Source organism: Manihot esculenta, chromosome 10 (genome assembly GCF_001659605.2).
Source record: "Manihot esculenta cultivar AM560-2 chromosome 10, M.esculenta_v8, whole genome shotgun sequence".
In the NCBI taxonomy this organism is placed as follows: domain Eukaryota; kingdom Viridiplantae; phylum Streptophyta; class Magnoliopsida; order Malpighiales; family Euphorbiaceae; genus Manihot; species Manihot esculenta.
The window spans coordinates 8,869,446-8,885,898 of record NC_035170.2 but is presented as its reverse complement, the minus strand read 5'-3'; the positions used below and the strand labels follow the sequence as shown (position 1 = coordinate 8,885,898).

Genomic DNA, 16,453 nt, shown 5'->3' with positions numbered 1-16,453 from the left:
TGGGGTATAGGATAATGTGAGACCCTTATATGCTTATGAATGTGTTTATGCATGTTTGGGAGTATTGTGCTTGAGTTTGGAAGGTTTGGGAGGCAAAATGTGCATGTAAAGGCTGAGTTCTGCCACTTCTGGAAGAACTCAGGTTCGGCAGCCGAAGGCTGTAATACCCGGCTAGACTCCGATATCGGAATTCCTACCGTCCGGTGGAATATCGGATGTCGGAAATCTCTAGAAGGGTAAAATCATATTTTTATAAAATGTTTTGATGTATTTTATGATTTTAAGTAAAAAGGAAGTTGAGTTTTGAATGAAAATAGCCTTGGAGGAAGACCCAGGTTCAGCCGCTGAATCCCAAGTTCGGCCGCCGAACATGCATGCGCTTCGGGAGTGCTTTAGGCCCCCGAAGGTATAAGTGAGGGAAGTCCAGGTTCGGCCGCCGAACCTTAAGTTCGGCTGCCGAACATGGCATGCATGCGGAGGCACGTTCGGCCCCCGAAAGTGGTCTGGCCAGCCACCTATAAAGGGGTCCCCATGTCCGAACGGGAGAGCTTTTCTCCCCGTTTTCGGCCAAGGTGAGTTTTCCGCCGTCCCTCATCGATTTTGAGTTTCTTCCTTCCATTCTTCATGATTTTTATGAGTTTGCAACTTTGTTTTGAAGATTTTTGAGCATAAAGCAAGTTTTGAAGCTTGGAAGACTCAGGAGCTCTCTCCCTCCATTCTCCAAGTTTAGGTCGCCTCCCCTCTCGATCTTCAAGAGGTAAGGGTCGATCTTGAACTCTTTTTATGTTTTAAATAAGTTTTAAGTTGATTCTTGGGGAAGAATGCATGTGTTAGAGCTTATGAATGTTGATAGGGTTTATGTATATTTTTGAGCAATGTGGATGTTTGATGTGTTGTAGATGGGTTTAGGATAGTTTGAAGCCCCTAGGAGCTTGTATGCTTGAGTATGCATGTTGTAGAATAGGAAAATGCATGATTGAATGTTTGGGAGGCATTTGTGCATGTTGGAGCCGAGTTTCTGCCCTTTTGGAAGAAACCAGGTTCGGCAGCCGAAGGGATTTTCGGCCGCCGAACCTGTCTGTGAAGCAAGCCTTTCGGCTGCCGAAGCTTGCCCCCGAAAATGGGCTTTCGTCTCTGGAGGGCACTTTCGGCCGCCGAAGGTGCCGCCGAACCTGCATGACTTTCGGCTCTGGAGGGACTTTCGGCCGCCGAACCTGCCGCCGAAAGTGCCCTGTGCAGCCTTCCTTTGCATATTTTCTATGGATGTTTTGAGGTGTTTTAGGGGGTTTTTAGGGGATGTTTTCAGAGTTATGTTTATGTATGTTAGGTCTCTCATTGAGTCCACCTGTGTAGATTCGGACCCGAGGAACCGAGGACCCCAGCAGTGAGTTCAGCTGCTTCGGTGTTTGTCAGAATCAGCCAGAAGTGAGTGGAACTAAACTTAATCTTTTAAATTGAGAAATTAAATGTTTTTATCATGTTTCATGCATCATGATTATGCAATAGGATGATTGCATTAGATTTCACGAATATGTTGCATCGCATTCTTTGTGATTGATGTGGGTGAATGTTGGATGACCCAATTAGTCCCTGAGGAAAGACCAGGACCCCATTCTACGGCATGGCACGGAAATGAAAGACCAGAATCCCATTCTACGTCCTGGCACGGATATGGGACTCGAAGACCAGGTGCCCAGAGGAGGCCCTGGGGCAATGGTAAGTAATGTATGATATGACAGGAAGACCAGGACCCTATGCTACGGCCTGGCACGAAATGATGCTGGGACTATTTGGTGACAAGTTCACCCAACCCTTGATGTGAATTGTCTGAGTAATGATGCATTTCATATGAGCATGTTTGTTAATATGTTTTCTATGTTTCTACTCACTGGGCTTGTTAGCTCACCCCTCTCCCTTAACCCCAGGTTTGCAGGTACAGGATAGAGCAGAAGGTCGAATAGAGTAAAGTCTTAGTCATGTAATAGTTCGTAGTGGACATGATGGATATTGTAATGTAATGTTGAGTTATGTAATGTAATGATGATATTGAGGTTTAGAAGTGTGCTTGACCAGAGTATGTTGTAAATCCCTTTTTAGATACATGATCTTAAATGTTTATGGATGATTATGTTTAACCAAACTTAATGCATGTTTATGTCACCCATTGGAGCATTGATGAGGACTCCAAGGTGGGTTTAATGTTAATGTCTATGTATAGTGCATGCACAGGTTGAGTTTGGTTTATGAATGGAAAAGAAAAGTTTAAATTTTTATGTATGTTGTTGATCATGTATGGGATTAAACAGGTTCACGGGATGTATGTTAGGCTTGTTACGGATCCCGGCGGCCTTAAGCCGATCTGGATCCTAGCGCCGGTAGCGGTCCGGTTTCCGGGTCGTTACAAAGGCACTTTCGGCCGCCAAACCTGCCTGTGGAGGCAAGCTTTTGGCTGCCGAACCATGTCCCCGAAAGTTGGACTTTCGGCTCTGGAGGGGAGTTTCGACCGTCGAAGGTGCATGAGTTTCGTCTTTGGAAGGGACTTTCGGCCATCGAAGGTGCCGCCGAAAGTGGCTGAGTTTCGGCTCTGGAGGGACTTTCGGCCGCCGAACCTACCGCCGAAAGTGCCCTGTTCAGCCTTCCTTTGCATGTTTTCTATGATTATTTTAGGGTGTTTTAAGAGATTTTTGGGGAGTAGTTTAGAGTTATGTTAGTGTATGTTTGGTTCCTCATTTGGAGTCCACCTGTGTAGGTTCAGACCCGAGGAATCGAGGACCCCAGCAGTGAGCTAGCTGCTTCAGAGTCAGCCTGAGGTGAGTAGAATGGATCTTTATGTATCAAATTAAATCAGTTTTGAGCATGTTCATGCATCATGAATACCATGTTATTTACTATGTTGTTTGCATTAGAATCCACGATTATGTTGCATTGCATATTATGATGTTGATGTGGATGGATGTTGGATGACCCATTAGTCCTCGATATGATGAGATATGATATGATATGATATAGAAGTCCAGGTGTGGCCTGCACTATGCCCTTGGCACAGTGTAAGAGAAAGTCTGGGTGTGGCCTGCACTACGCCCCCGGCACGATTTGGATATGTATGATATGTTATGGGTAAGAGAAAGACCATGTGTGGCCTGCACTACGCCCCTGGCATAATTGGATTATGTAGAGGACTATTAGTGACAAGTCCATCCTTGATGTGATTTGTTTGTGACGTGATGCATTCCATGAAAGCATATATTTTAAATTTAATATTATATTATTTTGCTCACTGGGCTCTAGTAGCTCACCCCGTTCCCTTAACCCCCAGGTTTGCAGGTACGGGCTAGGCCAGGAAGTCTTCAAGAGTAGAAGTTATGTTTGTAATAGTTAGCCGTGCACATGAATTACAAGATGATGTATTGTAAATTAGTGTAAAATAATGTATTGAGGATTAGTATTGTGCTTGGCCCAAATGTATGAGAATCCCCTGTTATACATGATCTTTGGTTAATGTTTTGATGTTAAATTATGTTGAACCAAGCTTAGCATATGTTATGTTGACTCAACTAGAGCATTTGATGAGGGCTCTAATATGGGAGTTTTTATGTGTTCAGTTAGTGCAAAACTCCCATATTAGGGCAATGTCATGTAGATCAAGCAGAGAGAGGGTGTCAAGGGACCCTAGAAGGTCTTTTGATACTAGCAGAAGGGGAACAGATCTAGGAGGAGGGTCTTCTAATGTGAGGGAAGTGATGGATGAGGATCAGAGAAGGGATGGAAATCTAGATGTGAGCATGTCTGAGGAGGGTACAGAGGAGTCTCAGGGAGGCGCTCAAGCCTCGGGGTTTGGTTATCCACCCTAGTATCCACCCTTTCCACAGGGCCCAGGGTATCCGATGGGGGTACATCGGATTACTCCAGCTTTAACCCCTACCTTACCTTCATGCCTTATCCACCTTGCTATCCACCATACCCCCAATACCCAATGTATCCACCCTCACCTTTCTACCCAAATGTGACAAACCCTAATCAAGGAAATGTTGCACCTCCTCCACCACCCCCTGAACCTGTAGCTCCTAAAGTCCAAATACCCAAACCTAGCTCATCTAGGGGGAGCAGAGTTAAGATGACAGATTACTTGAAGTTGGATGCTCCCAAGTTCAAGATGGGAGATTATCCTTTTGAGTATCTGAAGATAGTGAAAATGATTACAGATGAGTTAAGGGCAGATGACAGTAGAGCCATTCAGATGGCAGGGTTCACGCTCAAATGCAAAAAGGCCCGTGAGTGGTTCAAAAATTATGTGGACCCGAGATTGGACAGTTTGACCTGGGAGGAGTTTGCAAATGAATTTGCAGGATGTGCTTTCCCTGATAGCTCCAGAGAGCTGAAGATGATTGAGTTTGAACAGCTAAGGCAGACAGAGGAAATGAGTGTGGATGAATTCACTGATAGATTCCTGGAGCTGTTGCCGTTTGCAGGGCAAGCTTTTGACACAGACCTGAAGAAGGCTAGGAGGTATGTCATGAAGCTTCACTCCAGGTATTCCTCATTGATCCAATCAGCAGAGAGGGAGAGTTTCCATGCTATAGTGGATATAGCCCGGAAGATGGAGGCTAGTGCAATAATCGAAGGAAAAGTTAAGCAGTCAGTGGCACAGTCTTCGGGTTCCAAGACCCCCGGTGGGGGAAGGTTAGACTCCTCTTCCTTGGATGCAGCAGCTTCAGGTGGGAAGAAAAAGTGGGACAGAGGCCCCAGGAAGCCTAAGAAGAATAAGTTCTAGAACAGGTTGAAATCAGATCTGGGACTCGGTGGTGGCTCGAGTTCGAGTTCAGATGGTGCTGAATGTGTAAGGTGTGGCAAGCTGCACAAGGGAGTGTGTCAGTATAGGACTACAGCCTACTTCAGATGTGGGCAAGAGGGACACATGGCACGGGAGTGTCCTAGGGCACCTTTCGTGGCACAGTCCCAGCAGACAGCTTCTGGCAGTGTGGCACAGCCAGCAGCTCCAGCTGCGACTCAAGGCAGTGGCAGAGGCCGAGGGAGAGGGGCAGCCTCTTCTTCAGCAGGTTCCCGAGGTGAAGGTCCATTAGCTCCAACTCAGATCTTCACTATGACACAGCAGGAGGCGAACACATCCAACACTGTGGTGTCAAGTAATCTCATCATTGGTTGCTCAGATGTGTATGCTTTAATGGACCCCGATGCATCTTATTCTTTTATTGCTCCGAGAGCCGTTGAGAGGTTGGGTTTGATAATCTCTGGGTTAGAGTGTCCCCTCTGGGTCAGTGGACCCAAGTGTGATCCATCAGTGGTAGAATCAGTCTTCCGCTTTAGTCCAGTGTTTGTTGAGAGTAGATGCCTTCCAGCCGACCTTGTGGTTCTAGACTTGACGGATTTTGATGTCATTCTAGAGATGGATTGGCTATCCGCTCATGGTGCTACCTTGGACTGCAGAGACAAAGTAGTCAGGTTCAAAGATCAGGATGGGTCAGAAGTTGTTTTCAGAGGAGACAGGAGGGGTACGCCTAGAGGTTTGATATCAGCCCTACAGGCTCGTCGGTTACTTAGGAGAGGTTGTCAGGGGTTTCTAGCTCATGTGAGAGAGCTGGATGGTCAGGTTAGGGAGCCCGCCTCAATACCCATGGTCAGAGAGTTCTTAAATGTCTTCCCAGACGAGCTTCCAGGACTACCGCCGTTTGGGCATTATGAGTTCAGGACCAGTTATGGGCATTATGAGTTCCTAGTAATGCCGTTTGGGCTGACCAATGCCCCTGCAGCATTCATGGATCTCATGAACAGAGTGTTTAGCCAGTACCTGGATCACTTTGTTATTGTCTTCATTGATGATATCCTAGTGTATTCCAGAAATGCTGAGGAGCATGCCCATCATCTGAGGATAGTTCTGTAGACCCTGAGAGAGCACAGCTTGTATGCCAAGTTCTCCAAGTGTGCATTGTGGTTGAGGAGCATCTCATTCTTGGGGCATGTTGTGTCAGAAAACGGAATTGAAGTGGACCCCAAGAAGGTAGAAGCTGTAGCTAACTGGCCCAGACCCACTACAGTAACAGAGATCAAGAGCTTCTTGGGTTTGGCAGGTTACTACAGGAGGTTCGTTCAGGACTTCTCTAAAATTGCTGCTCCTATGACCAGGCTGACCAAAAAGAATCAGAAGTTTATGTGGTCTGATCAGTGCGAGGAAAGCTTTGAAGAGCTGAAGAGAAGGTTGACGTCAGCACCGGTGTTAGCTCTGCCTACCAGCAATGAAGACTTCACAGTGTTTTGTGATGCATCCCGTGTGGGACTAGACTGTGTGTTGATGCAAAATGAAATGGTAATTGCTTATGCTTCTAGACAGCTGAAGAAGCATGAGTTGAATTACCCTACACATGACTTAGAGATGGCAGCTGTAATCTTTGCACTCAAGATATGGAGGCATTACCTTTATGGGGTTAAATGTGAGATCTTCACAGATCATAAAAGCTTGCAGTACATCTTGAGTCAGAGAGAGTTGAATCTGAGGAAGAGGAGATGGGTAGAACTGTTTAGTGACTATGATTGCAAAATTCAATACCATCCGGGTAAGGCAAATGCTGTGGCAGATGCCTTAAGCCGGAAATCACTTGGCAGTCTATCCCATATTACAGCAGAGAGGAGACCAGTGGTGAGGGAGTTTTATAAGCTCATTAATGAAGGGCTGCAGTGGAGTTGTCTGGTACAGGTGCTTTGATAGCTTAGATGAGAGTAACACCCGTGTTTCTGGAGCAGGTGGCTCAGAAACAATATGAGGACCCAGAGTTAGTGAAAATTGCCAGGACTGTTCAGTCAGGCAAGAATGATGAGTTTAGATTTGACAGCAAGGGGATCCTCCGCTATGGGAACAGGTTGTGTGTACCAGATGACGTAATTCTGAAAGGCGACATTATGAGGGAAGCTCATAATGCTAAATACAGTGTTCACCCTGGAGCCACCAAGATGTATCAAGATCTGAAGAGAGTTTATTGGTGGCCAGCTATGAAGAAAGAAGTGGCACAGTTTGTGTCCGCCTGCGAAGTATGTCAAAGGGTGAAGCTGGAACATCAGAAGCCGGCTGGAATGCTTAACCCACTGCCTATTCCAGAGTGGAAATGGGAGAATATAGCTATGGATTTCGTAGTGGGGTTACCGGCAACATCCAACATATTGGACTCCATATGGGTGATTGTGGACAGACTGACTAAATCTGCTCACTTCATCCCTGTTAAGAGTGGCTATTCTGTGGACAAATTGGCGCAGGTATTTGTTGATGAAGTGGTTAGGCTGCATGGGGCTCCTGTTTCAATAGTGTCTGATAGAGGCCCCTAGTTCACCTCCAGGTTTTGGCGGAGTCTGTAGAATGCTATAGGTACCAGGCTGGATTTTAGCACTGCTTTCCATCCACAGACTGATGGACAGTCGGAGAGGATCATCCAGACAATTGAAGATATGCTCAGGATGTGTGTGCTAGATTTTGGCGGTTCTTGGAGGCAGCACCTACCTTTGGTAAAGTTTGCCTACAATAACAGCTATCATGCTAGCATCGAGATGGCTCCTTATGAAGCTCTTTATGGAAGGAAGTGCATGTCGCCTGTTTGCTGGGAGGAAGTTGGAGAAAGGGCCTTGGCAGGGCCTGAGCTAGTAGAGATCACCAGCAGAGTAGTACCAATTATCAGAGAAAGGATCAAGATTGCTGTGAGCAGGCAAAAGAGTTATGCAGATGTCCGCAGGAAGCATGTGGAGTTTCAGGAGGGAGATTTGGTGTTGCTCAAGGTGTCTCCTATGAAAGGGGTGATTCGCTTTGGGAAGAAAGGTAAGCTAGCTCCACGGTACATCAGACCCTTTGAAATCTTGCAAAAGATCGGGAATGTATCGTACAAGTTGGACTTACCTGCTTTAATGGAAAGAATCCATTCGATTTTCCATGTTTCCATATTACGAAAGTTCGTGTTAGATCAGGGCAAGGTTCTTAATGAGGCTGATGTGGAGATCCTAGGAGATCTCACCTACGTTGAGCAGCCAGTGTGGATCCTAGACACGCAGATCAGAAAGCTGAGGAACAAGAAAATCCCGATGGTGAAAGTCCTTTGAAATCACCACAACATAGAAGAATGTACCTGGGAGACACGGGAGTCTATGCTCCAGCAATACCCTCATCTCTTTTAAGGTTAGTATCTATGTGTTTTTATGTGTTTATGTGTGTTATGCCTTGCTATACTTGTTTGGTGAACATTCGGGGACGAATGTTCTTAAGGGGAAGAGAATGTAATACCCGGCTAGACTCCGGCACCGGAATTCCTACTGTCTGGCGGCATCTCGGATGTCGAAACTCTCTAGAAGGGTAAGAATATGTTTTTCTAAAATGTTTTTACATGTTTTCAAGGTTTTAAGTATGAAAGAAATCGAGTTTTGAAAGAAAAACATCATGGAGGAAAATCCAGGTTCGGCCGCCGAACTTGGTGGAGTTTTGGAGTCACCTTTGGCTTCCGAAGGTGGTCTGGCCAGCCACCTATAAAAAGCCCCATGTTCGAAAATGGGCGAGTTTTCTCCTCCATTTTCAGGACAAGGTGAGTTCATACCCTTCCATGGTTGATTTTGAGGTTTTCCTTCAAATCCTACAAGTTTCTAACAAGTTTTAACTTGGTTTTGAAGTTTTTGAGCAAAGATCGAAGTTGGGAAGCTTGGAGACCTCCGGAACCTGTTTTCCCCAAATCTCCAAGTTGGGTCACGTTTTCTCTCGATCTTCAAGAGATAAGCGTCGATCATCGCCTCCTTCGATATTTTAAACAAGTTTTATGAAGGTCTATGGGGTAGAAATGCAGGTTTAGGTTAGTTGTAAAAATGTTAGGGTTTTTATGGGTTAAGTATGAAATGCATGATTATTGTGTTGCTATGTGATGTTTGTTGGGGTATAGGATAGTTTGAGACCCCTATATACTTATGAATGTGTTTATGCAAACTGTTAAGCACGTAAAAGATCAGACCACCATGTTTAAACTGACCTCACATCTAATGCAGCAAACAGTTGCTTCAAATCCTCTAGTAGAATGGCAGCTTCCCCATGCAAGCTAACGTTTTCATTATCAGGAGAACCCTTAAGTGCAGTACTTAAAAGGAGAATTATCTTCTCTATATTTGCCTGAAAATTTAATTTAAAAAAAAAAAAAAACTCAATAAGCTGGCGCAGATAATAATGCTCAATTGATTTCATGCTTCAAAACTTGCAAAGGATATGAACATCACCTTAATTGTGGGATCATTTACCATTGACCTCTTGTCTTCTCCTTGATTCATTGAATTTAAATGTCCAAGTAGTTCCCAAATCTGGCCACGTGGGCAAGGAATGTTCTCATCAACATTGGATCTTTTGCCATCATCATATCCATCAGGAGACACTACTCCCTTGCAAGAGGTAGTAGTGTCCAGTTCAACACTTTCTTTGTTAGTTTCATCAGCTTTATTGATATCAGGAAACAAGATTGTGAACATGGCTTCTTTGCTTTGGCTGATCATATCAAAAAATATGGCGTTTTGACATGAATACTGAGGGCGAGTTTTATCCAAGCTCACAATTACCAGTGGATTTCCGATTTCCTGAAATGCATCAGCAAGCACATTTACAAATGCATTTGCATTCAGAAAATTCCGGTTCTTCCACCTTTTCTGGAGGGCTTTATAAAATTCCCCTGGAAGCTGATCAGCAATATAATTCCTACCCCGCAACTCAAAAAGCAAGTCCATACACAATCCAAAGTTCAAAGCAAGCAAACATGCTATAACAACTAGTCTCAATACAACAACTGCATAGTAATCCTTTGCATTTGGGTGACACTTTTTAATCCACTCCATCATTTCCATCTTATTGTAAAGAAGCTGCTGAACAATATTAGCTAAAAACCCGAGCATGCCATTGGCAGACTGCAGTGCCTGTTCTGCTGAACTGGAAATTTGGCTTCCATCAGATTCCAGGTAGATGAGCCATTCAGTAAAAGAAGACTTTGTAGTGAGAAAAAACCCGCGTGAGCAAGATAACAAAATCAGCTGGCGCTCCACAAGGTATAGGAAACCTCCAGGTGAGATGTAGTCATTCTCTGTCCTCCAGTTGGCATTATATGTATCTACCAAAGCTCCATGTAACTTCAACATCACAGAAAGCTGATCACTTGGCATTTCAATTTTACCGTCTGGTGAAATTTCTGACCCTGAGTTTGAACAGAGATCCTCCATCAAAGCCATCCATGATGTATTCCATCTTAAACCACCTACAATCTTCTTATATAACTCATTACACATCTTACCAGAACCAAGAATTGCCAATGTTATCCTTCCAAGCTGCCCATATGAGAGCTGATTATTCACATTAAAAGTTTCTAAAGCAACATCCTTGATTAAAGTTCTAAAACCTTCCGTTCTCCTTAAAGAAAGCATATTCTTTTTCAATGATTCTTTCCAGCCTAGCGGATAAATGCAGCCAAACAAGTGTTCAGTTGTCAATCCAATGAATTTAAGCAGTAACCTCTTGTCAGAATGTCTGCAGTCCAGGAACTTGGAATTGAAAAGAAATTTTGCTATTTCATATATATGATTAAGAGCCCTGCTCTGGCAGAAGAAAGAGAAGCAATTCTTAACTGAGAGGTTATAAAGAGATTCAAGTTTGATCAATACATTCAGACCAACAGAAAGCAATTCTTCACTCCAATAACTCCGAGCAGCAGGCACAAACTGATGAACGCCCAGAGAAATGAACTTCCCATTGTTTTGGATTAATCGACTGTGCATTTTTTTTGCCCAATATGCATCAGGGATCATCAGAAGATAGATGGCATTGAGATTACTGAACTGCCTGCGAATGCCCAAGTAGTTCAAGCAGAATTCTCCATAACTTGCGCATTCACTAGCATATTGTGCTTCAAGACTTGTCAGGTACTCAAATATTTTCTGAATATTATCCTTCCAGATATTCCAGAAGTAAACTAGTGTCTCAAGAGAAACCTGATCTTTTGAAATTTTACTTTCTGAAAACCTTGTTAGATCAAGAACCATGTCATTTTCCCAATCATACTTACTGGAATTTAAATTAAGATGTGCATCCAGAATTTTTCGAGAAGATAATATTTCACCTCTTATACTCTTCTGTCCCTGAGAAGCATTTAGATGCTGTTTCATCATGAACAGGCTGCTCTGGTCATTCAATAAGATTTCAGCTTCCATATGTACAAACTCATAATATTGTCTTGAATCATTCTTTGCAAGTGACTTTGCCTTTGTTAGAAGCTCCAACTTATCTGTAAACGGCTTCAAGGGCCAGCCTTTGCTCCCAGATGACCACAGAGAGTTTGCAAACACATACCAAAGTATTAGCAATGATGCATCCCTAATATGTCCAGCCTTTCCAAGCAGATCGGCCTCAAGTAGAAGTTCACCTTTCTGCTTTGCAATTTTTGCAGCCTCCAGGAAATTGCCTGATTCTTCTTCAAATAAAAGAAGCTCATCAAGGCACCCTAAATTCTCCAAGAAAGTGCGAATAGAAGCAATGGATTGGAAAGCTCTAACATATTTCATCATGGCTCTGTTATCATTCAACTCGTGATAGTGAAGAGCACAGCTCTCCAGAAACTCTTGTTCTATTTTATCCATTTCCTTGCTCCTTTTAACAATGCAACTATCCTCTGTCATATGCTGTTTCCAGTACTGAATATATTGGAAGCCCATGTCAAAGAGTTTTCCTTCAGTACAGGCAGACAAACACTTCGTAAATTGGTTGCCTTTGGCATACACTTCTGCTGCAAATCTATAACATCCAGCAAGATAGAAACATTCCCCAGCTTTTTCCAAAGCAAAATCCCCACATTGCAAATAGATTTTTCCTGGAAAGTCAAGAATTAAAGTTAAAGAGCTATGAATCTTAAAGTCATTTCACAAAATCACCTTTCAGAATTTAGCAGTAAATAAATCTAAGCATCCTATCACGACATGATCATCACACACCAAACAGACCAGTGTCCATTCCCTCGTCACTTTTCGCCTTGTCCTCCCTTTTATGGTGACAACAGGAAAAATGTTGCCATTAACAAAATGAATATTTTCACAGAACTAAAATGCTTCATTTGGAAACACAGGTATATTAGCAGTGATGACATTCACATGCTACATCAGAAATTTAATTATCCCACAAAATCTGTTGCTTCACAATGAACTACAATTTACAAAGCTTCTTTATGGCCAAGAGACCTAATATAGCAAGTCAATAAACATGCTCAAAAGGTCATAGGACACACGAAACCAATGTATAGTACTCCCACAACAAAAAAACCATATTTCTGATTCATGTTTCAAGATGCCTAAATAAGAATAAAAGAGAAGATAACTTCATACCTGCTCTTTCATACTCCTTTAGCATGAAAAAACATTCTGCAGCATACTCAGCTTTTCCAATGGCCTCAAAAATTTCAGCAGCCTGCCTACGGGCAGCAGAAGCCTCTTCATGATTTGAAGCTTGCATTTTTTCAGCAGATGCTCTAAGCCCAGAAGCCTTAGCCAACTTTTCTCCATATTCATCTCCTGCTCTTTCAAAGCACATTGTTGCCATCTCGTAGTTACCCAAATGCAAAAGCTGCATCACCAACATAAGGAAAAGAAAGATAAATTGTCACCATTCCATGAACATGATGCAACTACAAGGAGTCAGTATGATAGGCATCTTCGTGTTCCTCCTGTAGCTTCATACAAGACCAATATATATCCTCACTGCTACCCCACAAAAATAGCAAATGATGGTAGCAAATGCTCCCACAAGGATAGGCTTCCATTCCTTTCATATCAGTTCCAAATTATAGGCACATTTCCTTTCTCAGATGATAATTTATTTATTAGCTTATTATTATACCTCTATTTAATAAGCGTTGGAAAAGAAAAATTTATTAGTTTCATGAGTAATCGAGTAACAGAGAAAATCCAGAAGAAGGTATATTAACATTAGAAAATTACAACCTAAACTTTATTGTTTTAACTATATCCATTGCATTTCTTTAATCCATGTGGGAGAAAAAAGAAACTACAGGCCTAATTAATGGAACGGAGAGAGTAGTATTATATACTTGTATGGAAGACAACAATGTAATAATCATTGATAACAGCAACTACAAATAATAACATCCTGATTTGCACAAATTTATTCCAATTTCCAGACCTTCAGGGTAAAATACTGATAAGCACATGATAACAATATTATCAAAAAGAAAACTAACATCATTAATAGCAAGTTTATTCATATGTAAGAAACTACAAAGAAATTTTTAAAAGAGGAAAGAAACTACAAAGAAATTTTTAAAAGAGGAAAACCAACAAAAACCTTGTAACCCTGTGACTTCCACTCTTCTTGGCTGCTGGCAACTTGCATTGCTGATGAAAGAGAATCATCCAGCTTTCTGACTTGGACAAGGGCCTTCTTCCTCCAGTAATCAAACATTGGTTTGGAGAATTCCTCTATATTCTCACAAATCCACAATCTCTGCCTTGTACGAGTTATAGCAACATATAATTGCTTCAATTCAGAGCACAGGATATTGTGTTTTCCTGAATTAAAACTTGGAAAAGATGGTGGAGAACTAGCATCAAGCAAATTCTGTTCTTTCATATATTCATAAATAACTCTCCACTTATTTCTCATTGGTGATGAGCCAAAAAAGTTGTAGAGCAGGACATCCTACATAGTGATTATATAAAAAAATTAATAAGGCAAAACCATGACATAGGTCAAGAAAATATGAACATTTGACCAGATGGTAAACATTCAAAAAATAGCTTTATGAAAACGTTACCTGCATAACCAACTCATTAGCTTTATTCTATTTTGTGTTTCAAAGTTCGTTAGACCATCTGTAGCACTCATAACTACAGCCCGAACTCGATTATTTCCTAATAATTGTTGTACTTCACAAGTCACATTAATTTCTTGACTGGCAGTTATTTACTTCTTTTAACAAACACAGAGTGAAAATAAATAAACCCTACACTCAAAATAAATAGATAAATAAAAACACTCTCTCTCATAAAGCACATGAAACAACATCAGAATCAGAAAAATTGCTGAAAGTGCTGAAGTTTGATCATAATCTCAAAACAATTGGCTATAACTGAACATTTGTCACCAAGAAGAGCAACAATGTTAATATGACAGCAAAAAGCAAGCAGTAGAACTTGATCAAGGAGAAACAACTTTAATGTTCCACTACATAAAAAAGGAATGAAAAATGTAGAAAATACACCACTGACCTGAAACTCAAGGCCCTTGCATTCCACTATGGTCAAAACAAGAGCTTGCTTCCTGACATATTTGCAAATTTCTTTCCTAGCTGAATAATCCCTTACTAATATGACTTGCTGAGCTCCAAACCCGGCAAAACTTCCTTCTATGTTCTCATTTTTCCCAAATATAGTAACAATTGCATTTTCATCATTTCCAGATTCAATCAGAATCGGCGACTCCCCATATATATGACTAGTTTCATGATTTAAAACATCAATAAATGGTCGGAAAAACCAGTAAAGGAGGTCAATAACACTCTGAGCTAACTTGAGAACACCAGCATGGGTTCGAAAGTTCTGGCTTAAATGAAAAATTTTAGATAACTGACCTTTCTCCTTTATTCTGTCAGTACCCTCACTTCTGGATCCCAAAACAAACTCGTTATAAAACAGAGATCTGACATCTTCAAACCTAAATTCAATCCCTCTGGCAATAGTTTGTGCAGTGTCACCAGAAAATACAAAGCCTTCAGTCACATTTTTGCTGATGTATTTGAAAAGTGCAACCTGCTGCATTGTAAGATCTTGAACTTCATCAATATAAACAAAATCCATCATATCTCCCAAATAATTTTCAGTTTTAAGCCGACGATGAAGATCAATCACAAGATCAGCCATATCAAAATCACCATTGGCTATCTTCATTTTTTCATAATCTTCAAAAGCATCATATATTGCTTCTCTCTGCTTCCTACTTAAAGTGGATATCCGACCCTCAGACAACATAACATAATCCTCCCGGCTGAGTCTACCATCTGAAGATCGCCCTGCTTGCAAGCCACCCTTTATTTGAGACATCATCTCTGTAAAGACTTTAGACGAGTCAAACTTTTTAGTGAAGTCAACATTAAAATGCGGCCAATAATTTGAACAAAACTTCTCATAGTTAACCTCCCTCGTCCTTATAAAAGACTGCACTGCAATGGAGCCTGAAATTTGCATTTTACCATCGAAAAGCTGTCTCAGATCAGGAAATCTTTCAAAGTAAGAATTACCAATTGTTCCATCAAGCATCATCAGAAATTTATGGAAAGTTATGACAAGAGGGTACAAATCAGAAGGAATATCAATTAAAGAATCTGGAATATCTTTGAATTGTGCAGCATCATCAACATCCTCCCCATCAGCTGAAACACAAGTTGCAGAATATTTTCCACCGGAGGCAAATCTATATAAATATACAAGCATAAATCAGAAAATGCATACATGCAGAAAAAGGTAATGTTCATTTAGAAAAGTAAAGGAACTTGCTAAGATTAACAAGTAGAAAGCATGAGTGAGTATTACCAACTTGTTGCTTAATGTATGATAACTCAATATACAGTTGTTTTAGATCTCAACAAAAATTCCATGGCCAACACAGTCATAAGAAACCTTCTCGAAATAATTTTCTAAAATCTAAGTGAGTGTAAAATCTAAGTGATGTTTATAATTGTACTACATTTTGAACAGAACCCACATACCTTTTCAGTTGAGAAACTTGGTGTTTGACAGCATAACACAGTTTAGGACTAACAGTAACAAAAAGCTGGTGCAAAACAACACTCTTAGCCTCACCATGACTGTTTTCAACATTTTTTATATCATAACCAACATTGATTTTCTGGAATTCATCCTTGGAGGTATTGCCACTCCCTTCACCGTAACCTTCAGTGGCCATGTGGAAAAGTTGCTCTTTCTTAAATAACTTCATGGTTACAACAGTTGTTTTTCCAGTGCCAGATCGTCCCAATATAAATGTACTTTGTGAGAATAGAATTATTTCCAGTTCTTCATCCGTCACTTCAAAAGGGAGCTCTAGTTCTAGACCATCACGACCAGAAAGCAAGTGGCTTACAGCTACAGGGGATAAGGAGTAGAATTTCATTAGCAACAAGCTGTCACTCACTTTTGAGTTCTCCACATAACATCTCTCATCAGAAATCAAATTGCTTTCCCCTTCATTTTTTACAAGACTCTTAAACCGGACAATGTCATGAGAGGTTGACCAAGTTTTGGGAACTTCCAAATCTCTGTACACAAACAGCAACATTAGGCATGGAAGGGAAAATTTAAAAAAAAAAAAAAAAAGGAAAATCACGTACTTGCTGTTTCAGATAAGGAGAAATTAAAAAGTTAAGGTACTTGAAAAACAAAAAACACA

The 16,453-nt window shown here is 41.4% G+C and overlaps 1 protein-coding gene across 7 annotated transcripts in view; it reads right to left on the bottom strand.

Annotated features, from left to right (window-relative positions):
* The window catches only part of LOC110623974, a 58,442-nt gene that overhangs the window by 30,357 nt on the left and 11,632 nt on the right, over positions 1 to 16,453 (bottom strand). For all 7 annotated transcript variants that reach the window (XR_006352228.1, XR_006352227.1, XM_043960550.1 and 4 more), the window contains exons 9-14: positions 15,774 to 16,322; positions 14,278 to 15,478; positions 13,355 to 13,708; positions 12,379 to 12,616; positions 9,247 to 11,870; positions 9,006 to 9,142 (exon numbers count right to left, since the gene is read on the bottom strand). Coding sequence is in view for 5 of the 7 variants with exons in the window: in XM_043960550.1 (XP_043816485.1) it covers positions 9,006 to 9,142; positions 9,247 to 11,870; positions 12,379 to 12,616; positions 13,355 to 13,708; positions 14,278 to 15,478; positions 15,774 to 16,322 (5,103 nt within the window). In the remaining 2 variants the exon portion in view is untranslated. The remainder of the gene's footprint in view (positions 1 to 9,005; positions 9,143 to 9,246; positions 11,871 to 12,378; positions 12,617 to 13,354; positions 13,709 to 14,277; positions 15,479 to 15,773; positions 16,323 to 16,453) is intronic.